A 27644-nucleotide genomic window follows, 5' to 3' on the forward strand; every position below is an offset into this window, starting at 1 on the left:
GATAATTTGTTGCAGTGACCACACAGAACTCACAAACTATTATGGAGTTTATTAGGGAAGTAACAGGTTACAATTCAGGTTCAGGAACTGCTCGGGATACAATTCTTTGATCAGAACAAGCTTCCCTCAGCCTTGTCCTCTCTTTGTCCCTTGGCTTCTCCGCCTGGCTTTTGCCCTGCTTGGGAAAGTATTACAAGGCTCTTTTAGCTCTGTTGATAGGTACATCTGGGTGTACCCCCTTCACCAGTAAGTCTCTTGCATAAAGGCAGTCAGCTTTCCCCCTTCTTTGGCCAGCAAGCCCACCACTCTGTCTTACGCCTCTTGGCTCTGATGCCATCAATTTCTCTGCCAGCCATCTCTGCCATCTTTCTGCCAAGGAGGTCCATTGCAAGGATCTCAGGTCTAAGGATACGCTCCACTCCACCTCCAGCTCTTCTCTCTTGATGGCAGTAAGGGTCCCTCTTTTGCCTCTAAACCAAAAACCAGACTCACCACTGTTGAGTCAGATCCGACTCACAGCAACCCCTCCTTGGGTTTCTGAGGCGATATCACTACAGAAGTAGATTGCCCAACCTTTCTTCCGAGGAGGGCTCATTTTAAGCCTAGCAGAATGACAAAACTGACCAATCCCTACTTTAGAATTCCATACACCTTGTTTCCACCCTCACAAGAGTGCCACGTATCCTATTTACATTACTAATAAGCTGTGCAGTCCACTTGATGGACCACAGTTTACATTTGCATAGTTCCACTCAGTAGTTGGGTGGGCGTCACAAACACAGTGGCTAGGAGACCCATACCAAGTAATTCACTGTACCACATTGAGGTAAAATTTTATGTATCATACATTCACCCAGTTTATAGTTCAGAGAATTTTGATAAAAAGTATATAGCCATGTAGCCATCACTACAACCAAAGTATAGAATATTTTCATCATCTCTGTAAAGTTTTCTCACTGCTTTCTATGCAGTCACTTCCCATACCCTAGCTGCTGGCAATCACTGATCTACGTTCTGTCATTATAGTTTTACTCTTTCTAGAATCTTTCTAGTAGATTGTTAGCAAATCATATAATATATAGATTTTTGTGTCTTTTTTTCCTCCCACTTAATATAATGTTTTTGAGATATGTTGCATGTATAGGAACTGTCCATTCTTTCTTATTGCTGTGTAGTATTTCATTGTCTGTATATACTACAGTTTGTATCCATTCACCAATCCATGGATATTTGAGCTGTTTCTAGTTTTTTACTATTATAAATAAAGCTTCTATGAACATTTGTGTACAGATCTTTGTGGGGACATCTTTTTAAAATTTCTCTGGGGTAAATAATTAGGAATTGTATGCCAGGTTGCATGGCAAGTATATATTTAATTTTATAAGCAACAGGTGAACTGTTTTCCTAAGTGGTTGTACCATTTTGCATTCTCACTAGCAATACGTGAGTATTTCAGTTGCTTCACATCCTCACCAACGATTGGTGTTGTCAGTCTTTGATTTTAGCCCTTCTAATGGTCATGTAGGAACTCTGGTGGTGCAATGGTTAAAGCATTCAGCTGCTAACAAAAAGGTCGAAGTCCACCAGCTTCTCTCCCTGGGAGAAAAGACCTGGAGACCTGCCCCCGTAAAGATTTACAGCCTAGGAAGCCCTATAGGGCAGTTTTACTCTGTCATATAACGTTACTATGAGTTGGAGTCAACTCCCTGGCACATAAAAATGGTAGTGGATGTGTAATAGTACCTCATGGTGGTTTCAGTTTACGTTCCCTAATGACTAAGCTCTTGGCTGCTAACTAAAAGATCATTGGTGTGGAATCCACCCAGAGGTGCCCCAGAAGCAAGGCCTGGTGATCTGCTTCTGAAATGTCACAGTCGTGAAAACCCAGTGGAGCACAGTTCTGCTCCAAAGCAAATGGGTCGCCATGAGTCAGGATGACTGGATGGCAAATGCTTTTCTTTGGTGTTTAATGACTAATGATGTTGAGCATCATTTTGTATGCTTATTTGCCGTCTTTTTTAGTGAGGTGTTCAAATAGTTCTCCCACTTTTTATTAGGTTGTCTTGTTAATATTGAGTTGTAAGAATTATTTATATAAAGACTTATTTTTAATTTCTTGACTGAAACAGCCTATGTTCAGAGTTTATTTTTTACTTATAACAAAGCATAATGAAAGGTTCTGAAGTACTAGCTTAGTAATTAGGTGGAATATAAATGCTTTTTATATGTATAAGTAACCAGAGAACAGATCCGAAGTATTTTCCGTGTGCTACTCCCTTTGCCCAAGAGGAATGAATTCACTTCTCTAAGGAGCTCTGGTAGCATAGTGGCTAAAGCACTTGACTGCTAAACAGAAGGCTGGCGGTTCAAACCCACCAGCCACTCCTCGGAAGGAAGGTTGGGCAATCCTACTTCCATAGTGATACTGCCTCGGAAACCCAAGGAGGGGTCACTATGAGTCAGGGCCGACTCGACTGGCACATAACAACAACAAACCCATTCTAATGAGTGCAGTTTTTAAATTTGTTGTTGTTTTTAACTTTGAAGCCATTGTTGTTTGTTAGGGTTCAACTGCTGTGAAAACCCATTTTATGGCTGTGTTTCAGCTGTTTAAACATTTCTGTTTGTTCCTAACAGTATGTCTCGTATTCCCTATACACTCTGTGGGGACTGACCAACTGCCAAAAAAAAAAAAAAAAAACTTTTAGAGACACTGAAGCCCCATTAAAAAGCCCAGTGAAATAAGTATTGGCTCATGGATACATGAGCTTCAAGTATCACTTTAATTGTAAAAGGAGGAAGTGTGGCTTATTTCACGTTGTTATTGGTTCAAGCTCAATGACATTCTCATGTATACATGTATCCTCTTCTGGCCAAATAAAACACTTGATTAAAATTAGAAATTATGCCATTCATTGTTGGATTATTGTGATGTGCTTAGTGTCATCTTCTTTGATAAACTATAGGAGATCACATTTCAATTTTAACTCCTTTTTTTAATTAAAATACTGATACTTTCTGTGGCTATCTCCTGTAAGGAATTTATACACACACACACACGTGCATGCACACACTCATGCACACAGACATTCTCATGCACACCAACTGCTGTGGATTGAGTGTGTTGTTTTGCATTACTTGATCACCAATTTAAACTGCAGCCTAGCCTAGGTTTCCCGTTTATTTCAGAAATGGGAAATGCATTCCAAAGGCAATGAGAAAATTACAGTTCATAACCATTTTTAAAGGAGATATGATGTCTCATGAAATTGTAAGCTGCTGATTCTGTAACGTTTGGGTCTCAATAAGAGTGGCCTGTGGTTTCTGAGGGAGGCAGGTTTTTTTTTTTTTTTTTTTTTCTTTTAATGTATATTGGCAGAGTGGAGAAATGATAGTTGAGGGAGGCAGTTTTCTCTTTCATTCAAACCATTTTGCATTTCTGGAGCAGACTATTATTAAACTTGTTCAGGGCTGAAATTATAGGAGCAACAATGTAATGCTGCAAGTGAGTGTGATGTATGTTAAATTGTTTGATCTGTCAAAAAAGAGTCCCTCTTTTGGTCCTCTTTGAGAAGTATTTATAAGATGTAGGAAGAAGCAAAGGAGCCCTGGTGGCACAGTGGTTAAGCACTGTGTGTGAGAAAGATGGGACAGTTTGCTTCCATAAAGATTACAGCCTTGTAAAGCCTATGGGGCAGTTCTACACTGTCCTATAGGGTTGCTACAAGTCGGATTCTAAAGGCAGTGAGGTTTTTTTATTTTTATTTTTTAGGAAGAAGAGAGATTATGCAATTTTGAGGGAAGAAATTTGGATTTGCTTAATTTTTAAAAATCCGCTTTGGTGCTTTGGGATTCAGATTCTTAGACTGTGTTGTTATTTCATTCCTTTCCCCGGAGAGATAATATTTAACTCACAGGGCATTCTGTCTTTAAGAGCTAGAATCACTTGATTGTATTAATAGTAAACACAGTGAGTCTATCTGCTGCTCTGCTGTTCCTTCCTTTATTTACCTTCTACATTCAACAGGCCATTCATTTCTTCCAATGAAACATTCAGGTGGAGGCCTTTTAAAGTCCAGGTGCAGGGGGTATATAATCATGATGTGATTGTGGCATGTGTGTGATGGGGGTTAAATTGTGCTGTTTTCTTGTCTGTGCTGTCATTTCTTTGGCAGCAAACAGGCAACTTAAGAAATATTTCTTTAGAAGAAATATGGTATTACACTCCAAAAGAAAAAAAAAAAAAAACACTTTTGTGGAAGAATTGGATTATTTGTCTCTTTATTTTTGAGTTGCACTTCTTTATACATCCTAGATAGAAGTCCCTTACCCACTACATGATTTGCAAATATTTCCTCCCATTCTGTCGGCTCCTTTTTCATTTTCTTAGTATTGACCTCTGAAGCACAAAAGTTTTTTATTTTGATGTTGTCCAATTTATCTCCTTTTTTATTTTGTTGCTTGTGTTTTTGGTGAAGAAAACCACTTTGTAGGAAAATTTTTAAACACCTAAAATTTAGTTTCTTTTTTGAAATTTGGCTCTTCAAAGCTCCTTGTAATGGTTTCAGAAATTTAAAACCTTAGGTGAAATGAGTAGAATTCTTTCTCTAAGAAACCCAAGTAACAGAGTGAAAACATCCTGTAGATTGCATTGGATTTATGGCATGTATTTAATGTTTGCTGTTTCTCTACAATGATTGATGGACCTACTGGCTGAGCCTAGAAATAGGATCAGAAAAGCACTGCTCTTGGTAATTGTGAGAGTGTATTCGTACACTTGATTAGAATGATAGAACCTAATAAAATGAAAGACTGTAACTAAATGCAGCAAGGATAATTGGGACCTGGCCTACATGTAAAAATAGTGGTAGCCGAGACCTCTGAAGTCTCCCTAGTTCTGGGGAAGCATCTTACTGGGGATGTTGGGTCTGAATATGCTCTACTGACTTAATAAAACCACACTCTGTTCTCTTTTCAAAAGCTGAAAATTTGTTTTGCCTTTGTGTCTTGCCATTCCTCTGAAGACGAGGAGACACACCATAATACCTGACTTTTCACCTTGCATCCTGTGAGGTAGGCAGAATTTATTAATACAATAAATTCTTCTTTAAACTTTGAACCTTAATTCAAACACCAAAGAAAAGGTGATCTGCAGTGCTGTATTTCCATATGTCTTGCTGCTGCCTTGGAGATGGGATCATGCTGTTGTCATCTACCTTTATGACGAGGCGGTGGGTAGATTTAGGCAATGTGGCAGGTACAGTTTTGTCGTTTGGGTGTATCTTTATATGAAACGCTTTGGTGTTAATATCATTGTTGCTGAACATTTCTCTCACTTACGGTAATGAGTAGGATCCCAAAATTCCAAATATTCTAAATTCCTAATATCTGGGAGAGAACTTGATGAGTGCTATGTTAAAAAGGAGCTACCACAGGAAGACAGGCTAAACTTCCTGGTAATTGGACCAGGAATTGCTGATGTGAAATCTTTTTTTTGATTAAAACTTTTATTGGACTCATAGATTTAGGTCCTTTAAATTTATATTTTTACGAATAAATTTAATAAGAGTGAAGGCATAGTTGATCATACGTATTTGAGTTGAGGAAATCTTCATTTCCAGCAATAAATGCTGTTTCTCATCTCTGTCTTTCTTAGGTTACAGCAAAATGGATATAGCAAATCCCCCAACTTCCAAATGTATCACTTATTGGAAAAGAAAAGTTAAATCTGAATATATGCGACTTCGACAACTTAAACGGCTCCAGGCCAATATGGGTGCAAAGGTAAAAAAATAATTCCCAAGTGAAAGATGGTACATTTCAGTGACAGTATATTGATCCAAGGTGCAGTGGTTGGATTTTTTTTTTTTTAAATTCTTTGTTTTGAAATCGTAACAGTCTTTTCTTGGCTTTGCCAGGCTCTGTATGTAGCAAATTTTGCAAAGGTTCAAGAAAAAACCCAGATCCTCAATGAAGAATGGAAGAAGCTTCGTGTCCAACCAGTTCAGTTGATGAAGCCTGTGAGTGGGCATCCTTTTCTGAAAAAGGTACTTCTGGGGCTCTCAGTTCAGCCTTGTTCTCTTCCGTGGCCTCAAGTTTTTTTTTGTGTTTGTTTTTTGACTCATTAGACTATAAGTGTGGATAATAAGTAAGGATAATGGATATAGCTATTATAATCAATTTTGAATAATTAACATCTGTAATTCAAAGAACAACCTTTTCACCTTTTATTCTTCTAAGTATACTCATGAGTTTGTCATAGAAAAACTAGACATTTACCACCTACTTTCCTGGTACTGTGTCCCAGCTCCAGAGTCACCTTCTCTGTGCCTTGTTTGGCTTCCCAGGTGTTCTGGTTCCCTAGTGCCGCTCTGACAAGAATATATCACAAATGGGATGGCCTTACCAAACAGGAGTTTATTCTTACAATTTGGAGGCTTTAGGTCCAAGTTCAAAGGGCCAGGCTGTAGGGGCTGGCTGAAAGTCCCTCAACCTTGGGGTCCAGCTCTGCCTCCTGCTACCGGCCCACTGGAGCTAGAGGCATTTCTTAGTCAGACAGCTGCTGGCTGCTGAGGCTGAGAAGCCCCAAGGTTGACATGTAAAAAGGCACAGTCCCGATCTTACCAAACTACGTGGCAGATCATTAACTTCAATCCATTGTAAGTCCCACGGTTGGCAGAGCATGGCAGGCTGCTGAACAATGACACGGCTATATGCAGGGTCCAAGCGTGCCATAGGTTAGAGACCATTCCCAAAGGCTTCTCCTTATATACAGGAAGCAGACCACATACCCAAAGGCAGCTACCCAGCTGCTTGTGGTAGATCCCACCATAGAGTTGATTGCACCACCAGCTGCCCAGCCACTCAACTAGGCCCAGCCAAGTTGACACAAACCGAACTACCACACCAGGTATACTGTGATATTAGGAAAGGAGTACCTTGAATACTGGGCAGGATTATACTGATCAATGGGATAGCTGTTATGGTGGAAAAAAAAAGTCTGGTTTCTTAAAAAGATAATATTTTTAATATATAAAAAGCAGATAGTATATTGAATGAGATTCTCCCAAAGCACATTAAAAATAAGCCAAAAACAGAACACTGTCATCAAGTTGATTCTGACTCATAGAGACCCCCATGGAGTTTCTGAAGTGGTAAATCTTTACAGGAGTACATTGTCCCATCTTCCTTTCATGGAATGGCTGGTAGGTTAGAACTGCCAAACTTTTAGTAAGCAAATACCTTAGATACCACCAGAACCCCTTCAAATCACATTATACAGCTATAATTTCTATACTACTTTGCTTCCCTCTGTACTGTTCCCATCACCTATGTGGCTGAGTTGATGTTCACTGTGTTGAAGTGTATATCCTCAGAAAAACTTCCTCTCTCATCTTCATCTCCTAGGACTTTCAGAGGCCCTTTGCCATTATGGACACCAACAGTTTTGGATTCAATTAAAATCAATTCAGTCACAGTGTCAGGCACTGTCCTGGGCTCTGTAGAGGATACCAAACCAAAAACCAAACCTGTTGCTGTTGAATCAATTCTAACTCATAGCAACCCTATAGGAGGGAGTAGAATTGCCCCATAGGGTTTCTAAGGCTGTAATCTTTACGAAGGAAACTGCTTCCTCTTTCTCCTGTGGAGCAGCTGGTGGGTTCAAACCATTGACCTTTCAGTTACCAACCAAGAGTTTAACTGTACCACCAGAGCTCCTCTGTAGAAGATACAAAGGTGAGTAAGAGTCAGTTCCTGTTTCTCACAAATTTACAGTCTCATGATTCCTTTTTGGAGCTGATTATAAAACTCCAAGCTTATTACTTTGTAAGAACTAGAAAGCTACTGGGATCATTTTGGAAAGAAACTACAGTTCTCTCTTGGGTTATGTGCTTGCCTTTTCCTTTCATGTCATTGCTTACATTTCAGTGTACCATCGAGAGCATTTTCCCAGGATTCGCAAGCCAACATATGCTAATGAGGTCTCTGAACACAGTGGCATTGGTTCCCATCATGTATTCCTGGTCACCTCTCCAGCAGAACTTCATGGTATGTATTGAAACTGTATGATTTTCTTCAGAGCATATGTCAGAGTACTTAACAAAGCTTGGACGCGCAGGGCAGAACATTGTTATAACTTATTTACACTTAAAAATATATATTGCAAGTTGTTGTGTTAGTTTTGGTGCTGTCTGAAGTGTCCTTCTAAGTTGGCTCTTGTTCTTTTTTGAGTGACTGAGACTGAGCAGAACTCCAATTTTCTCTTACTGCCTTGGCCAGTTTTGTAACAACATACAGTTAAATGCAGTTTAAATCAGATGCTTGAGGCTTAAGCAGATTGACATCTCCCTGCTGATGAAGCAATCCTTTCTGAATCCCTTAAAGGCAAGATGCTTTGAAAGCAACTGTGATAACAGGTGCACATGGATCCACAGTCCTTTTATCTGGACTTTATGCTGACCCCTACTAAGATTGTTTGTGCTTCTGATAATCCATGCTTTCTAAATGCTACCATTGCTTCTCATCCACCTGTGGCAGATAGCAGTACTACTGACTGGAATAGGATATAAGTTTATAGAAGGGCATCATCTCTTAGAATAAAATTTCAGAGTAGTAATTCTACTTGATACTTGGGGATTTGAGAATGATTTTGTTCTCTGCAAAGGGAGAAAACATCCTTTAGTATTGTTTATTGCTGGAAAATATCTGTAGCCCACACTACAATTGACTTTACGTTCCCATTGAGAGTGATTGGCATGAGTTTTAATCATAATTATTACTATTGGACAGGCTAGTTGTAGTCTGTTTATAGAATATCCAAAAATTTTATAGTTGCCTTATTTCTGTTCCAGATATTCTACTCTTCTTTTTCATTTGTCTTTCTCTGTACTTATAAAAAGAAGACTTTTTAGACTATTAGACTATTACTTACATGATGTTTATATCTTATTCACAGTGATGTTTAATGCAAATAAAATAAGAAAATAAATGGAAGCATTGTGGAAAATAAATGTATCAGATTCTAGGTGTTGGTGGAAATGCTGTTGTTTGTATCAAGCTAACTTTCTGTTGCTAATATCACCAAATAATTAAACTGATTTTTCCCCCCAAGAGGAGTGTTTTGCCTTCCATTTGAGATTTCATTGGCAAAACAAAATGACTAGTCTTTACAATCTAGAAAACTCTGTAACAATGGCAGTTTCAGAGACTCAAGAAGCAAAAAAGGCTTAACAAAGAATTCATTAAACGGGAAAGAGGAGACGCATAGTGGCTTCATGGAATGAGTCACATCTGGTTTGATTGCAGGTAGAAGATGAGACAGTTTTGTGCAATATTCCCTACATGGGAGATGAGGTGAAGGAAGAGGATGAAACTTTCATTGAGGAGCTGATCAATAATTATGATGGGAAAGTCCACGGTGAAGAAGGTATTGATCTTGGACCTTCTGGTAGAAAACATTAGAGTACACCCACTCCTCACCAAGATGGTTAGGTTCCAAAGACCAGGTTGTTATGTGAAAATCAGCATTATGCAAAAATGGAGGGTGGTTTCGTCATTATAGTATATCATTACATAACTGCCAAACTACTGAGAGTCATGGCACAGCCAAGTTGACTCATAACCTTAACCATCACAGCCAGCATTACTCTTATCTCACCTCTTACCTCGGCATTTGTTACTGCTAGATATATGCTGTTATTGCACGAAATAGATAGTAAATTTTTTACTATGGTGATAAATGCAAAATGTGAGATAGTTGATAAGTGAGGAGTAGGTGTAGTGTCTTATATTTGGTACCTTATCATCTTGCTTTTACCTTCTACCCTTGGGGTACACTTTGAAGAATATTTCAATGTCATTATATGGCTGGGAGTTAAATTTTTATAGTAAGAATCAAAAAAACCCCAAACTCACTGCTGTCGAGTCAAGTCAGATCCAACTCATAGCGACCCCTCCTTGGGTTTCTGAGGCAGTATCAGTATGGAGGTAGATTGCCCAGTCTTCCTTCCGAGGAGTGGCTGGTAGGTTTGAACTGCTAGCCTTCTGGTTAGCAGTCCATTGCCTCAGGCACTATGCCACCAGAGCTCCCATATTAAGATATTCCAGTTAAATTTTAAAAGTTGAGACATACAAGGATGATACAGTAACTACTGGCTAGAGAGAAATTTCATTGCACAAAAGTTGATCTTAGGAATTTTCCATAAAGCATCCAGGGCCATTTTATTCTTACTCCCCTATTTCTGAGAATAGCAATGAGTGTAACCTCTCTGTCATACTTATTTGATCCTGGTATCCTCTGGACCTCCCAGAAGTTGGTTCCAATATCCGAATGAAAGCAAGTCATTTGGATTTAGCTATAGTTCTAGAAAGGGCTGTCAGTGTGAGAGAAGCATGAAGATGGGGAGAGACTCTTGGGACAACCCCTCCTGCTCTTCAGACAATTGTGTGTGCACTTGTGATGTTGTTGAAATGTATTATTGATCCACAGCACCCCCTGGTGTTCAAAGACTTTCTTCTGAACTGTAGTATGTATAACCCTGTAGAGTATGATTTTTGGAAAAATGCTGTCTTTTGATGCAGATAAGTCACTTCTGACCAGTAAGCAGCAAATTAAAGTGACTTTTCATTTTATCATTCTTTATTTGCCCCAATCATGGTGAGTTGCACACTTTTGTGACATTTCTGTCCATAAATACAGGGTTTGTGGCTACAGAAGTGAAATACCCTGGTAAGAATAGAGCCTGTAACTGGATTTCAGTAGACCCACTTTAGCCAGCTGAACTGTTGCAGATGTAAGAGCCAGTCAATTGATTGTAATTTTCTGATTGTTCATGTAACAATTGAAATATGTTACCTATCTAGACCTTGGGGATTCTGGGACAAGAAGACCTTCCTAATAGGACCAATGGAGTATGGAAGGACCACTGCTCACCCAACTAATCCTTATGTTTCAGAGATGATCCCTGGATCTGTCTTGATTAGTGATGCGGTTTTCCTGGAGTTGGTAGATGCCCTGAATCAGTATTCTGATGAGGAAGAGGAAGGGCACAATGACACCTCAGATGGAAAGCAGGATGATAGCAAAGAAGACCTGCCAGTAACAAGAAAAAGAAAACGACATGCTATTGAAGGTAAATAGCACTGCTTCTGCATCCCACTTTGAAAGTGGCAGGGTTGGGGAAGAAAGAAGAACAAAAAAGGTTTTTTGCTTATTAAAGGGTGTTGATGTTTCTCATTGGCCCAGTTAAAAGGAAAACATGCTCATTGGTAGCGTAAGACAGCTGTAACCTACCTGAAGAAAGTAGAAGCACTTACAGAATATTCATTGTTCGTTTCTAATTATAAATAAGATGTTTGGAAAGCACGAAAAATTATAAAGAAGAAAATAAAGTTACTCTTTAATCCTCCCAACTAGGAATAACCAGCATTAATATTCTGGTATGTTTCCTTCCAGACTTAAAACATGTACCTATATAAATCAACATGTGTTTTTTAATTTTATGTGAAATTGAGATCATACCATATATGCAATTTTATGTCCCCTTTTATTTAATCTTATATCATGGACATTCTTCTATATCATTAATACTGTGGATTTAATTATTGTTGTTGTTGTTATGTTATTTAGTTATACTCTATGTTAAATCATCTTTTTTAGGGAAATAGTTCTCTCTCCTATTGTAGCAGTGTAATATCAGTCTTATTCTCTAGTATCAACATTATGGTAGGAAGCTTTTGTATTCAAGTCTGTCCTGTTTTCATCTCCAGAGTCTAACTTGGACTGTAGATTTTAGTGCTAATATGTAGATAACTCTGACTTTCTTATTTCCTGGTGCCCTATGTGAGACATGTGCAGGTAGCGTTGAGCTCTCTGTATTCCCAAGCAGTCAGGGGTTAGGTTGGCTTTAGCATCTCTGATCAAAGTGCTGTGACAAAGGGAAAGCAGCTTTGTTTGCTCTGATGATATCACTTGGGGGCTTTCTGTCATCTTCGATTCAGGCAACAAAAAAAGCTCCAAGAAACAGTTCCCAAATGACATGATCTTCAGTGCAATTGCCTCAATGTTCCCTGAGAATGGTGTCCCAGATGACATGAAGGAAAGGTAGGCAAAGCTGTCACACTTGGAATAGAGTGTTTGGATAAAACTTTTATTCAAGCTCTTATGTTTTGATTAACAAGAAGCTTTATTTATGATAAATGTATTATGATTTGCTTGTTTTTCTGATTATGTTGTACTTACTTGCTTACCTCTAAGGAGCTCTGGTGGTGTAGTGGGTAAGGCATTTGGCTGCTAACCAGGTGAGCAGTTCAAACTCACAAGCTGCTCCACAGGAGGAAGATGAGGCAATCTACTTCCATAATGATTTATGCCGTGCAAACCCAGTGGGGGTCCCTATGGGTCAGAATTGATTTGATGGTAGTGGGTTTGGTGTTTTGCTTACCTCTAAATGCCCTTTCCCAGATAAGGATCATTGTTTGCTGTAAGTTTGGGCAGAGAACTTTTATTCTGCCATTTTTTTCTGGGGAGTTACTCCAGTGCACTTACCAGATATTTTCCCTTTTCAGGCATACACCCAGCTTAGTTACAGTGGTGCACCCACTTAGTTACCCATAAGTCCTTCATCAACAAGGCCCATAAAAAACACCCATCTTACCTTGACAGACCATACATGGGTGACCATCAGTACTCTGTCTCTATTTTCCCATTGGAGACATTGCCTTGGAAGGAATTCTTTTCTCTTTTCTTAAATAGGTATCGAGAGCTAACGGAGATGTCAGACCCCAATGCACTTCCTCCACAGTGTACACCCAACATCGATGGCCCCAATGCCAAGTCTGTGCAGCGGGAGCAGTCTCTGCACTCCTTCCACACGCTTTTTTGCCGGCGCTGCTTTAAATACGACTGCTTCCTTCATCGTGAGTGGGGCTCCTATGTTTGAAATGCTCTCCTCTTTTCCAGACCCAGCCACCATTTCCTCCCCTCAATTCTAGTTCATCATAGACTAGCTTCTGGTCAGATGATGGTTTTACAAAAGGCCAGTTCTGTTTTCACTTGTCCCATTGTCACTGCCCCTCACTACCTCCTAGCTTTGGAAGGATTGTGTTGATTTCAGAAGTGACTAAATTATGTGTGCCCTGATGGTGGCTATTTATGTCAAATTTTAGCTTCTACAGTAGCTACCTAATCCAGCCTTGTTCCTCCCCACTCCAATGAGTGGAAGGACCACTGGAAACAGGACAGTTTGTGTTTTCCAGCTTTTCATGCCACCCCTAATGTATACAAACGGAAGAACAAAGAAATCAAGATTGAACCAGAACCATGTGGGACAGAATGCTTCCTTTTGCTGGTACGTTCTTGAGCTGTTCTAGCATTGTTAACTCTTGAAAATTGCTCAGGAAATGGTCCTGAGGCTCTCTGCCCCCAGGAACACAAGCCAAGAGAGTCAGTATAGCACTCTGGGGATCACAGATAAATAAAATAAAATATGGCTTCTACTCTTAAGGAGCTCCTCAGACACTGAGCAGTGGGACAGTTAAGTTAGTCCTTTGGAATGAAAGTTGAAGATCACTAAAGGCTTTCTGCTCTAAATAACATCTTATATGTAGATATTTTAGAGCATGAGATATTATTAGAACTGGAGCAGATTGTGTGAGTGTGCTGTGCACTCACTCCATTGTCTTTGAGGTCTTTCACTATACGTTCATTACTAGGGGAATAACACAAAAGCACTGGTGTCTTCTTGTGATGTAACCAACCAGATGGACCATCCCTGATGGACAGACCTTATGAGGCAGCATAAATTCTGGCTACCTGGGAAGAGGCAGTTCACTGAGAGCTAGAAGGGAATGGATCAGTTAGACTTGCCAAAGAACTATTTTGCTTTCTATATAATAAGTTGAAGCTAAGATAAAGAATAAAAATACCTTGATAAAATTTCTACCACCAAGGGACTTCTGGTGGCATAGTGCCTAAGGCATTTGACTGCTAACCAGAAGTGTGGCAGTTCAAACCCACCAGCCTCCTCGGAAGGAAGGTTGGGCAATCTACTTCCGTAGTGATACTGCCTCGGAAACCCAAGGAAAGGTCGCTGTGAGTCAGATCCGACTCAACAACAGTGGGAAAGTAAAATTAGATTATACAGCCAAGTACCTGTGAGGTCATCTTTTGTGGGATAATAGAAGGAAAGATGGTAAGGAGTGCTGTTGGATATACATCTGGAGAATGGGCTATATGATAAGAGCAAAAGAATGAGTTTACCTAATTTACTCTTTCCTTAACTTGTATTGACTCCCTTCTATGTGCCAAGTATTGTGTTAGGCCCTTACCATTCATTATCTGTCTATTCATAAGGTTTTCCCTGGCCAATTCTTTGAGAAGTGGATGGCCTCCTCCTTCTTCCTAGTCTGTCTCACTTTGTAAGCTGGGCTGATACCTGTGCACCATGTGCATCCTGCTGGGTTTGAAACACCAGTGGCTCAGCCTCAAAACTCACATCAGCACGGTAGGACAAACTGACAGACAAGTTTGTCTCCCTGTTGGAAACTTCTCCTACCACCCTTACCTGGATTCAGAAGAGGACATGGAACAAGGGATATCACAGCTGTTGTCAGATGGATCTTGGCTCAAGGCAAAGAATACCAGAAAGATGTTTACTTGTGTTTTATTGACTATGCAAAGGCATTTGATTGTGTGGATCATGACAAATTATGAATAACATTGAGAAGAATGGGAATTCCCGAACACTTGATTGTACTCATGAGGAACCTGTACCTTGACCAGGAGGCTGTCGTTCGAACGGAACAAGGGGACACCTCATGGTTTAAAATCAGGAAGGAAGTGTGTCAGGGTTGTATCCTTTCCCCATACTTATTCAATCTATATGCTGAGCAAATAATCTGAGAAGCTGGACTATACGAAGAAAAACGTGGCATCAGGATTGGAGGAAGAATCATTAACAACCTGAGATACGAAGACGATAGAACTTTGCTTGCTGAAAGTGAGGATGACTTGAGGCACTTATTGATGAAGATTGAAGAATACAGTCTGAAGTATGGATTATGTCTCAATATAAAGAAAACAAAAACCTTCACAACTGGACCAGTGAGCAGCATCACAATAAATGGAGAGAAGATTGAGGTTGTCAAAGCATTTACTTTGCTTGGTTCTACATTCGATGCCAATGGAAGCAGCAGTCAGGACATTAGATGACGTGTTTGTTGTTGTTGTTATGTGCCATCGAGTTGGACCCGACTCATAGCGGCCCCTCCTTGGGTTTCCAAGGCAGTATCACTAGGGAAGTAGATTGCCCAACCTTCCCCGACATGTAGCATTGGGAAAGTCAACCGTGAAGGAACTGTTTCAAGTGCTGAGGAGCAAGGATGTCTCCTTGAGGACTAAGGTGTGCCTGACACAAGCCATGATATTTTCAGTCGCCTTGTATGCATGTGAGAGCTGGACAATGAATAAGGAAGACCGAAGAAGAGTTGATGCTTTTGAATTGTGGTGTTGGTGAAGAATGCTGAAAGTACGTACCATGAACTGCTAAAAGAACTAACAGATCTGTCCTGGAGGAAGTGTACCCAAAATGCTCCTTGGAAGCGAGAATGGCCAGACTTCATCTCACCTATTTTGGTCATGTTGTCAGAAGGGACCACTCCTTGGAGAAGGATGTCATGCTTGGTAGGGTAGAGGTTCGACGAAAGAGGGGGAGGCCTTCAACGAGATGGATTGACACGGTGACTGCGATGATGGGCTCAAGTATGGCAGGGATTGTGGAGCTGGCACGGGATCGGGCAGTGTTTCATTCTGCTGTGCATGGGGTCGCTATGAGTCAGAAACGACTCAACGGCACCTAACAACAACATTCATTATCTTATTTCCATCTTATAACAGGGTCCCAAGGTGGAGAAACTGTGTATATGAAAGTTGCGTATCTTGCACCATTTACAGTCAGTGGTATGGCAAAGATGAAAGTCAAACCCTGGTCACTCCACAGTTCATACTTTTTTTTATTCCTCCATGCTTTGCTTTGCTTTTTTTAAATTACGTCTTATTAGGTCAGCATACCAGTATTTATATAACTCTAAAGAGTGTTGTCCTTCTCATAGTACTCATCCTGGGACCCTGGACATATATTAGAAAGATGCCACCAATGCCCAAAATACGTTTTTTTTTTAAAACAGATATGTATACAGTTTTTCTTTTATTACTTTGTCATGAGTAGATATTCAAATATGCTTGACTCTTTTTCTCTGACTTTTTATTAAGAACATAAATGTTCAATTGAAATATAAATGTTTCAGTCATCCAGAGGAGTTGAAAGATACTGTCTTCTTCAATTAATAACATTTTTCCATATTCGCTTTATCCATATGTCTGTTATGTGTATCCTGCTGAGCCAATTGAAAATAAATTGCAGACATTGTGATACTTGTTTGCTAAATATTTTGGTATGTGCCTCTTAAAAATAAAGATGTTCTCTTACATAACCAAATTATTACACCTAAGAAAATTAACAAACGTTTCACATATCATCTGGTATAAGCAGCGTAATGATAAACAGAAAATGTTGACATTGTTAAGGATTTCATTTTACTTGGATCCACAATCAATGCCCATGGACGCAGGAGTCAGGAAATCAAATGACATACTGTATTGGACAAATCTGCTGCAAAAAAACCTCTTTAAAGTATTAAAAAGCAAAGATGTCATTTTGAGGACTGAGCCAAGGCCTGACCTAAGTCATGGTATTTTCAGTCACCTTGTATGCATGTGAAATCCTGACGATGGAAAAGGAAGACCAAAGAAGAATTGATGCATTTGAGTCATAGTGTTGGTGAAGAACACCAAATATACCATGGACTGCTGGAAGAATGAACAAATCTGTCTTGGGCAAAGTACAGCCAGAATGCTTCTTAGAAGTGTAATTTGGACATGTTACCAGGAGGGACTCTGGAGAAGGACATGATGCTTGATGAAGTAGAGAGCCAGTAAAAAAAGAGGAAGACCCCAATGAGATGGATTGATGCACAGGCTGCAACAATGGGCTCAAACGTAGCAACAATTGTGTGGATGGTACAGGATCGGGCAGTGTTTCATTCTGTTGTCCATAGGGTCACTGTGAGTTGGAACTGACCTAACAATGAGACGTACATTCTATATTGAAGTTTTTTCAGTTGTTCTAAGAATAGATGCTTTTTTTCAACAATATTATCTAGTCATGAATCATATTTGGTTAATATAGCATTCTAGTTTTCTTTAATCTCGGAAAATCCCAGCACCTTTTTTTTCCCCCCTCCTTTTTGAAAAGTTCAGGTTGGTTGTCTTGTAAAATGTTCCACATTCTGCATTTGTCTTTTTTTTTTTTTTTTAGTGTCATTTAACTCTCTGCGCACTCCCCTGTTGCCCATGAGCTTGAAATCATCTTTGGAGGCTTAGTCATATTGATGTTAAATGTTTCCAGTAAGAATGTTGTATAAGTGATGCTGCATAATTTGTAATGCATCGTAAACACATACTTCCAGACTCAATGTCAATGAATTTTGAAACTTCATCTTCTCAATGCTCTTTATTACCTACAGTATATCATTCTGGATATCCTTTGTGATAGTAAACCTTTATCTTTTACAAGTGGGCTTAGTTACCAAAAACAGCTGGAAGTCATTGGGCACCAAGTCTAGTGAGAAGATAGATATCAGGTTGAATGATACAGTTACTTAATACATAAATAACAGGACCATAGCTGTAATAACTATAAAATAATGAAACAGTATTCAGTATTCTTCTGAGTTTCATATACTGGCATGTTGTTTAAGTAATAATATTGTACAAATTCAGAGATTACATTTATTACTGAACTAAAAGCAGTATGGTAGAGTGTGAAGAACAGTGGCCTGGTGAACAGGAGCCCTAATTTCTGATCCCCACTCTGAAATAATTAACTATATACCCTTGAGCAAATCAGTCCCTTCCCCTCTCTAGACTGCATTCTTTCATCTGTAAGAAAATGTGTTCTCAAATTCTAAACAGCTAACATGCAAATGAGTTTTAGATACAACTCACTTAGAAGTTGAAGATGCATAGAGTATATCTTTTTAAAGATTATAAGACAGCTCTTTTGTAACCAGCATTCTTCGCCAGCACCACAACTCAAAAGCATCAACTCTTCTTCAGTCTTCCTTATTCATTGTCCAGCTCTCACATGCATACCAGGCGACTGGAAATATCATGGCTTGTGTCAGGCGCACCTTAGTCCTCAAGGAGATGTCCTTGCTCCTCAGCACTTGAAACAGTTCCTTCGCAGTTGACTTTCCCAATGCTACACGTCGTCTAATGTCCTGACTGCTGCTTCCGTTGGCATCGATTGTAGAACCAAGCAATGTGAATTCCTTGACAACCTCAATCTTCTCTCCATTTATTGCGATGCTGTTCATTGGTCCAGTTGTGAAGATTTTTGTTTTCTTTATGTTGAGATGTAATCCATACTGCAGACTGTATTCTTCAACCTTCCTCAGTAGGTGCCTTAAGTCATCCTCACTTTCAGCAAGCAAAGTTGTATCGTCTGCATATCTCAGGTTGTTAATGATTCTTCCTCCAATCCTGATACCACGTTTTTCTTCATATAGTCCAGCTTCTCGGATTATTTGCTCAGCATATAGATTGAATAAGTGTGGAGAAAGAATACAACCCTGACGCACTCCCTTCTTGATTTTAAACCATGTAGTGTCCCCTTGTTCTGTTCAAACGACAGCTTCCTGGTCAAGGTACAGATTCCTCATGAGTACAATCAAGTGCTCCGGAATTCCCATTCTTCTCAGTGTTATCCATAATTTGTCATGATCCACACAATCAAATGCCTTTGCATAGTCAATAAAACACAAGTAAACATCTTTCTGGTATTCCCTTCCTTGAGCCAAGATCCATCTGACAACAGCTATGATATCCCTTGTTCCACGTCCTCTTCTGAATCCGGCTTGAACGTCTGGAAGTTCTTTATCAATATACTGCTGCAAATGTTTCTGAATTATCTTCAGTAAGATCTTACTTGCTGAAAGTACCGTGGACTGCTAAAAGAACTAACAGATCTGCCCTGGAGGAAGTGCAGCCAGAATGCTCCTTGGAAGCAAGAATGGCCAGATTTCGTCTCACCTATTTTGGTCATGTTGTAAGAAGGGATCATTCCCTGGAGAAGGATGTCATGCTTGGTAGGGTGGAGGGTCGACGAAAGAGGGGGAGGCCTTCAAGGAGATGGATTGATACGGTGGCTGCAATGATGGGCTCAAGTATAGCAGGGATTGTGGGGCTGGCACGGGATCGGGCAGTGTTTCGTTCTGCTGTGCATGGGGTTGCTATGAGTCAGAAACGACTCGACGGCACTTAACAACAACAACTTTTGTAACCAGAGGTACATTTGTAAGTAAATGTGTAAGTTTTAGAAGATTTTTAAAGAAGATACAGAAAGGAGAAAAAAAGACATTATCATTGCACTGAAGCCAAGATGTTGAGGAAGATGAAGGTTTGTGATGATGGAATCAATAAGGTGATGCTGGGCCTGTTCCTGTTTCCCATCTGTAATGTGTCTGTTGCAGGAAGGAGCAAAGGAGTACGCCATGCTCCACAACCCTCGCTCCAAGTGCTCTGGTCGTCGCCGGCGACGGCACCACATGGTCAGTGCTTCCTGCTCTAATTCTTCTGCTTCTGCTGTGGCTGAGACTAAGGAAGGGGACAGTGACAGGGATACAGGCAATGACTGGGCCTCCAGTTCTTCAGGTACAGTGAACCGAAAATCACCATTCTTTCCTTTCCACCTAAAGACTCTGGTAGTCCCAGGAACACTGCCCAATAGTTCACATCACTACCTTTTTAAAATTGCTAATTCTTTCCACAGGTTTGCCTGTAAGCAGTAGAAACAGGGAGTAATTTTGTTCTAACTATTCTGTCTTTTAAAGTAGATTGAAGTATTTCTGAGTCTTTGTCAAACTATTAATGACAATTACGTTCTATCTTCTTCTGTTTCTCTTACTTCTCCTAGAGGCTAACTCTCGCTGTCAGACTCCCACAAAACAGAAGGCAAGTCCAGCCCCGCCTCAGCTCTGTGTAGTGGAAGCACCCTTGGAGCCTGTGGAATGGACTGGGGCTGAAGAGTCTCTTTTTCGAGTCTTCCATGGTACCTACTTCAACAACTTCTGTTCGATAGCCAGGCTTCTGGGGACCAAGACATGCAAGCAGGTACTGTCTAAAACGAAACAGCGTGGGCCCTCCATCAGTTGAGCTATCCCTTTACCATCTTATAAGGCTGCATGTCTGGAGAGAAGTGGTTTTAGCTCCAGTCCCTTGTGAGTCTGTGCTTCTGGGCCATGAAGTGGGTTCCACAAACCCAGGGCCTCCTGCCGATACCAGGTTTAGCAAGGCTTGAGGAGCTGCTCTCCTCATCACTGAATTCTAGTTTCTGCCGCTGGCTCCTAGCTAACTATTCTGGATATTTCTGCACTCTTTAAGCTTCCTGTTCTTGTTGTTGTTCTTGCCTTTCTTTCTAGAAGGGACCTCCAGGTCTTTCTGTCAGTCTTCTACTCTAGAACACTCCTGCTATTACTTCAGCAGTTGCTGCTCCCCCATCAATCTCCTTGATTGCTTTATTCTCCAATTTTTCTATCAGTAGATTTTCTAATTACCACTCCCAGTGGCTGGGCCCACCTGCTGGTTCTTACTCATACCATCACTAGAAACACAGTTTCATAGCAGCCACTGATTCAGTGGAAGCAGGAAAAGACAGGAACTTGGAACAGGTGTACAGTGAGAAAGGGATACCAGAGCTTGGGCCATGCTCACGTAACTCTGAGTTCTAGAGGAGTCTCAGTGGCTTTTTCTTGGTTCCTGTGTTTAGAACAAGTAATAGAACCAAGGTGCCTTTGCTTTCATTTTGGAGCTCATACCTGTTTCCCTCACGCGTGCATTCTTAACCTAAAAGTTCATGGGATTTATATGCAAATTTATGCGTGTGTATTTTCCTGAGACGACAATTTATAGTTTTCACAGAATCTCTAGAGGCCTAGAACCAAAAAGAAAAAAGCTAAAAACTAGTGCTATAACGGAGGAACCACACTGAAGGGGAACCTGCCTTCCTGAGATGCTGACCTACAGGAATAGTCAAGTGGCTCTGACATCTTCGTACCAACAGAGGGAGCTAGTGCTCAGAGTAGAAAGAGTTAGATGGTGGCCATATCATGGCTTAAACTCAGTTACACAAGGTATACAAAGTTGCTTTTCCTAAGAGACAAATCCTGTTGGTAAGAGTCGGGCAGTCAGCTCATGGATGGGGTTGGTATAAAGAGCAATAGATAAAAGCTGCTGACCAGGGACATGTTACTGTACTTGGTATTTGTCCCTTCCCAAGTCAGGATAAATGCTTAAGAATTATCTTCAGAGCCAGTGATGTAATATTCCAATGCCAGTCTGTCCCTAACTGAGAAATGGCCAAGGGTAGCTGCCTGTGAGCTCTCCAGCTCTGTTCAAGCCTAGTTAGTACCTGGCTGCTGTCACATAGCTGACCACCCCACTTGAGAAGGAATGATAGGTCCTGTTGGATTTCTCTTCCAGGTCTTTCAGTTTGCAGTCAAAGAATCGCTTATCCTGAAGCTGCCAACAGATGAGCTCATGAACCCCTCGCAGAAGAAGAAAAGAAAGCACAGGCAAGGGTCGGACAAAGGACGTTTTGTGACCAGGCAGTTTCTTGTGCTCTTACTCCCCCTTTGGACTTCCCATCTGCCTCCCTTTTAACTGTTGCACAAAGCTATGTGATGTCCATCCATTTAGCATTACACAGCCAGAGTTCTTAGTGCTCCCTGAGGGTCTATGCCCTGGACCAGCCCTACTGCCTCCCTTTCCCCACCCACATATGCTGTGGACGAGGAGATAACTGGTTTTCCATTTAAGCTCCTAGCCAACATGTGGGCTGACCTCACAGGCTCACCCAGGGGACCATCCCTTTTTCCCTGTTGAGTGGTTAGCTATCACCATACCCTCTTCTCAACTCTAGCCAGAATTTTTTCCTTTGCTTTTTTTGGCACTTGTATTGTTTTTCTAAGTTGCATAATAACACTGTCTTCTAGCTTGCTTTTTGTTAGGGTTGAAAGTTTTGTAAAAAGTTTGGCACTTTGCCTGGTTTGGTTCCCTAATAAGTACATAGTCTATGAAAGGAAGGAGCTGATGCTAATTCTCGGTATAGATGGAAGTCCCTGTTACGTCTGCCTCTCAGTTTCCTTCACTCAGAGCAGTTTGGTGAAAAGACTTCCTACCTCCTCACCTTGAAAGTCCTTCACAGCTCTGCCTCCACCAAGAGGGAGAGAGAATGAAGCAACAGCGTTGTAACGCACATACAGCTTTTGTGGTTTCTGTATGTTTGTTCTTTGTTTGATAGTAGGGGGGTGGATATTTACTGCTTAGGTTGGAATCTTGAATCACAGGCCAACTGGATTCAGGAAATTCGGCAGTAGCTTCTGTGTAGGGACACTACTTCCAGAGTAGTGGCCTCCTTTTAAGGGATTTGGGGAGATACACCCCAGTCATCAAACCTCAGTCCCTCACAGCAGATCACATTGTCATTTGCCCACATCTGCAGAGCTCCTGAGGGCTGTGACCCAGACCCATCCCTTTTCTTTTTCAGGTTGTGGGCTGCACACTGTAGGAAAATTCAGCTGAAGAAAGGTACGTTTCACCAGGCAGTTCTTCAGTGGTTCAGTATGAGGTCTCACCCTTGTGGCCATCTTACTGCCCCACCTGCAGCTGCACTTGCTGACCCGGAGCTACTTCCGCCGCCTGCAGATTGCTGTGCAGTAGCTGAGAAGAGCTCAGCCTCTCACTGCAGCTGAGAAGACCTTTCAAGAGGCAGAACTTGGGGCTTTGTGGTCTCTGCCTTTTACAGCGTGCCATTTACCACGTTCTTGACCCTGTTTAATGTTTAGAATAGCTGCCCCTTAGTCCCAGACCATCTCCACACTCTCCCCGCACACAAAAAGCAACCCCAGTGTAGCCTATGAATAACCATCTTGTATGATTTCTTCTCATTTTGGTGCTAAAATACGTGTCCAAGATTACAGTTAGAATCGGCCTCCTCTGAATCAGGGCAGATGGACACTTGAGAGGGGAGGCAGTTAGTGAGCATGTTTGCAGCACTGCCCTGTCTGCCCTGCTCTCTCCTAGATAACTCTTCTACACAAGTGTACAACTACCAGCCCTGCGACCACCCAGACCGGCCCTGTGACAGCACCTGCCCTTGCATCATGACTCAGAATTTCTGTGAGAAGTTCTGCCAGTGTAACCCAGACTGTAAGAGTTCTTCCACATTTCCCCTACGGTTTCCCAGACCAGTTGGCCTCAAAGCTTCCCAGGTTTCCCTCTATTCTCCTGCCTTTTTTTTTTTGCTGCTATTGGCCTTCTCATATTTTCTTTGCTATATTTTAGGTATCTTACAAAGAGAACAAGGTACTTAAGATCTAGAAGAGTCATAAAACAAACAAAACCCTTAAGTTTAAAGTTCTAAAAGCAATAGAAGTGAGCTGTTCTCCCCAACTTTGCCTGTCAGGGCAAAATTAAGACACATGGGAATCTTTCTCCTTAAATGAAGTGGTAGTCTCCCTTTTTAGGATGTCCCGTTGGGAAAAAAAAAATTTACTGAAAATTTTAGGTTACAGTTCTCTATGTGTCTATTTTAGTTCAGTGTCTGGGGTTTTCGTAACAGGTAGGACAGGAGTCGAGATGTCCATAGAAGGTAGAGGCTAAAGTTCTTCTCTTTCACTTCTCTCACCATGCCCTTCCCCACTGAAGGCTGGGCAGTTCGGTGGCACCCCTGGGGCTTGCAGAACTTGATGCCCAGGCAGTTGTGTAAATTCTTCATAACCCGTAGCAGATACCAATCTTAGCCACAGCAAAGAGGTGCTTGTGCTGGGAAAGGCAGTGGGTGGAGGAGGGTTGGTATAGAGCGGATATATTCTGTTCTCAAAATGATACTTGTTTTGATGGTGAGAGTTTACCAGTGGAGAGCACTGATTTCATTTTGTCTAGGGCACTGTCCACTTGAATTCTACATTCCCCCAAGGAAGAGGGAAGAACATTTTGGGGGAATCTCTTGGAAATACATTTTCCCAATAGTCAAGCCTGCTTTCTGGGAGACACAGGCATGAATGTTGGGAAACTCTCCATTTTCTTCAGGGAGAAAACCTGAATATGTCATGATCAGGAAGGGAGCTTCTCTCCTATTTTGCCAGACATCCCTAAACATGTAACATTTACTTCCCTGCTGCCCCTGAGTCAAGTGCGAGGCCTATCTTAGCCTGCTTCTCTTTCTTACCTTACTAGTCTTCCCACCCAGGTCAGAATCGCTTCCCTGGCTGCCGCTGTAAGACCCAGTGCAACACCAAGCAGTGTCCTTGCTATCTGGCAGTGCGAGAGTGTGACCCTGACCTGTGTCTCACCTGTGGGGCCTCAGAGCACTGGGACTGCAAGGTGGTTTCCTGTAAAAACTGCAGCATCCAGCGTGGCCTCAAGAAGGTGAGGGCCCTGGCTCAGATGATGAAGTAGAAACCAAGGGGTCGTCCCCAGCACCCTACCTTTCCACGGGTTTTTTAGAGGCTTTGTGCAACCAAACCAAAAACCTAATGCCGTGAAGTCAATTCTCAGTCATAGCGACCCTGTAGGATAGGAAAGAACTGTGCCATAGGGTTTCCAAGGCTGTAATCTCTACGGAAGTAGACTGCCTCATCTTTCTGCCATGGAGCAGCTGGTGGGTTGTAACAGCCAACCTTTCAGTTAGCAGCCAAGCACTTAACCGCTTTGCCACCAGGACTCCTTTTGTACTTGAGAGTGCTTGGTAGATCCTAAAAGACACATGTTCTGCGTTAATAAAAGTTATCTGTCCTGTGAGAAGTTAGCTCTTGATAGATACTACAAAGCCACTACCCCCCTGAACTGGCCAGACAGAAGCAGGGAAGTGGAACAATGTTGGTGTTGCCTGTTTATACTTCACAGATTGCAGTGAATTCCAGTAGACTCAACTCCAGGAGGCCCTTGGGTCTAGAGAAGGGGGGGTCATGTTTCCTTTCTCCGCCTCCCTTTTTTTTTCCTTTCATCAGAACAGAATGACTTCGACCTTTTTCTGTTTTCAGATCCTCTTAACAGTTACTAGTTCTTTCCACCCTGCTCCTACCCCCACCCCACACACGTGTATATGCAGCACATACCCCCCTCCCTCACAGGCTTTGTAGTCTGAGGTCTGGCTCCCTCTTCCCCAGCACCTGCTACTGGCCCCCTCAGATGTGGCCGGATGGGGCACCTTCATTAAAGAGTCCGTGCAGAAGAACGAATTCATTTCTGAATATTGTGGTGAGGTGAGTGCTATGGGTTTGGCCCACATTCGTACTGTGGGAGATGCTGATGAGAAACCTTGATTTCTGTGGGCCAGGCTGCTGTAAATTCATCTCTAAATAACTCAGCCGAGTTCTCATGTGGCCTCTCTGGGGGATCCCACAGAACTCTTTGCAAGCCTGAAACAAACCACTGTTCATCAACTCTGACAACTCAGCCCATACAAGGAGGGTGCGGAGCTCTCTTTAGTCTCAGTACTGGTCAGTCTGGGTGGGAAGTGGAACAAAATAACCTGAGCTCAAACTCTTAGGAATCTCATCATGTTACCCACTGTGCCCCTATATGTGCCACTGCCCCTCAGTCCTTTCTGGAGGTGGGTGCCATGTCCCATGCAGACAGCCTGATACCTCTGTTTATCCTTGTCTGTCTGTCCAGCTCATCTCTCAGGATGAGGCTGATCGGCGAGGGAAGGTCTATGACAAATACATGTCCAGCTTCCTCTTCAACCTCAACAATGGTATGGAGTCCTGTTCTCTCGTCACAAGGTGGTCATGGGCATGTCTTTCTACCAAATTGCTCCTGCTGCAGTCCTGGTTCAGATCAGCCTGGAATCTTCATAGCAACCCTCATTGGGTTTCCAAGGAAATAAATCTTTAAGGAAGGAGATTGCCCTGTCTTCCTTCTGCTGAGCAGCTAGTAGGTTTGAACTGCCAACCTTCGGATTAGTAGCTAAATGCCTTAGGCACTGTGCCACCAGAATGCCTTCCAACAGAAAGCAAGGTGGTGAAGTAGGGCTCAGAGATACCACATGGCCCCCCGGTTCACTTCCTTTGGGAGACCTTCCATGTTGGGGTGTGTATGCAGTAGGAGCACTGAACACAGGCACCTCAGGAATCTCCATGCCGGGTGGGAAGGAAGAGGAGACCCATAGTTGAGCAGAGCAGGCCTCAAAGTGGGATGTTCCCACCCACGACTGGATTCTCATGCTGCAGACTTTGGCTGGCTCCTGTTAGCACATTAGTCTTCAGAATCACCCTCAGGCTAAATTGCTTCTGTTACTGGGAATTGAGTTTAAATTCAGGCTAAAGAAGCAGTGGGGGTTGCCTGATAAGCTCTTGGTCTTTGATTTACCCTATACAGATTTTGTAGTGGATGCTACCCGGAAAGGCAACAAAATTCGATTTGCAAACCATTCTGTGAACCCCAACTGTTACGCCAAAGGTGAGTTCCCAGTGATCTTGGGGGGTGGGGGTGGACTTCTCTTCATTGTTCAGCTTTTTTCAGAGCTGAGATATTTTTTGTTTAAAGATAATCATGATTAATATCTGAAAGCTTTTTAGTCCTCTCTCTCTCTCTCGGTTTTATAATGTGCTTTTTTAACCGAGTATGTGATAAACACTTTTTCCACAAACATGAGTCTTTTTAAAGATAGTCCTTTCACCGTATCACTAGCTGAAGAACACATCTAAAGGCAGAGGGGCAGCTGCCTTCTAATTATTTTCTAATTCTACTTCATTTGTGTTTGTTTCTGCTGGGAATTTGGAGAAAATCAGCCCAGACTCCTACTGAGGAGCCAGAGGGACTGGCTTGGAGTTGACTAGGGATGTAGCCTTGAGTTTCTTCTCTTTACAGTGGTCATGGTGAATGGAGATCATCGGATTGGGATCTTTGCCAAGAGGGCAATTCAGGCTGGTGAAGAGCTCTTCTTTGACTACAGGTGAGGCAGCCAGTAGCTTTCTAGGGAGATGGCTCTAGGGCCAAAAGGGGTGGCTGTCAGAACTGATGTGGGGGCTTTAAAGTGGGAGGTAAGAATGAAGGCGAAGGTCCCACAGTGGTCAAGACAGTTTCTTTGTGCAGGTCTCCACAGTCTCACCTCAGAAGTGGTTGCATTGTAAACAGCTGTTAGGGAGCGGGAGGGGAAGTGAAATGGGAGGAGACTCCATCTTTTCAATAACAAAGCCTTGGTAGTAACCTTGTTCCTCCTCCCTGCTCTGGGACAGGTACAGCCAAGCTGATGCCCTCAAGTACGTGGGGATTGAGAGGGAAACCGATGTCCTTTAACCCTCCTGGGCCCCATGCCAGCGCTTGTGGTGGCGGCACTGTCTCTGCTTTCATGCACACACCACTGCTGCTCAAGATTCCTGCACTATGTGTCTCCCACACCAGGAAGCCCCCCCCCCATCCCTCTGTAGCAAGGCCTCCGCTCTGTCTCCGTGAAAGGAGAGACAGGTGGCTAAGGCTCAGGCTCCTAGGAGAGAGAGTTGTAGATGTGAGAGACTGTGCG

General features: G+C 42.0%; 1 protein-coding gene across 1 annotated transcript; it reads left to right on the top strand.

Moving 5' to 3' along the window:
• Positions 1-5664: 5664 nt before the first annotated feature.
• Positions 5665-27421, top strand: EZH1 (enhancer of zeste 1 polycomb repressive complex 2 subunit). Its single transcript, XM_007957744.2, has 19 exons — positions 5665-5784; positions 5919-6047; positions 7930-8049; positions 9307-9427; positions 10956-11132; positions 12001-12103; positions 12755-12918; positions 13258-13349; positions 19591-19771; positions 20034-20230; positions 21599-21690; positions 22665-22705; positions 23201-23326; positions 24369-24547; positions 25288-25383; positions 25796-25877; positions 26501-26581; positions 26993-27077; positions 27361-27421. Exons 1-19 carry the CDS (start codon positions 5668-5670, stop codon positions 27419-27421), a joined length of 2244 nt encoding a protein of 747 aa, XP_007955935.2. The 5' UTR covers positions 5665-5667.
• Positions 27422-27644: the final 223 nt, after the last annotated feature.

The sequence above is a fragment of the Orycteropus afer genome, unplaced genomic scaffold (genome assembly GCF_000298275.1).
Source record: "Orycteropus afer afer isolate SDZICR_OR568_19922 unplaced genomic scaffold, OryAfe1.0 scaffold00786, whole genome shotgun sequence".
Taxonomy (NCBI): domain Eukaryota; kingdom Metazoa; phylum Chordata; class Mammalia; order Tubulidentata; family Orycteropodidae; genus Orycteropus; species Orycteropus afer.

Bases quoted from the DNA above. Each gene is read 5' to 3' on its own strand.
- EZH1 (XM_007957744.2), top strand. From the start codon at position 5,668: ATGGATATAGCAAATCCCCCAACTTCCAAATGTATCACTTATTGGAAA. The intron at 23,327-24,368 runs GTAAGAGTTCTT...CTTCCCACCCAG, and splicing joins CTGCCAGTGTAACCCAGACT to GTCAGAATCGCTTCCCTGGC. The intron at 24,548-25,287 runs GTGAGGGCCCTG...CCTCTTCCCCAG, and splicing joins TCCAGCGTGGCCTCAAGAAG to CACCTGCTACTGGCCCCCTC.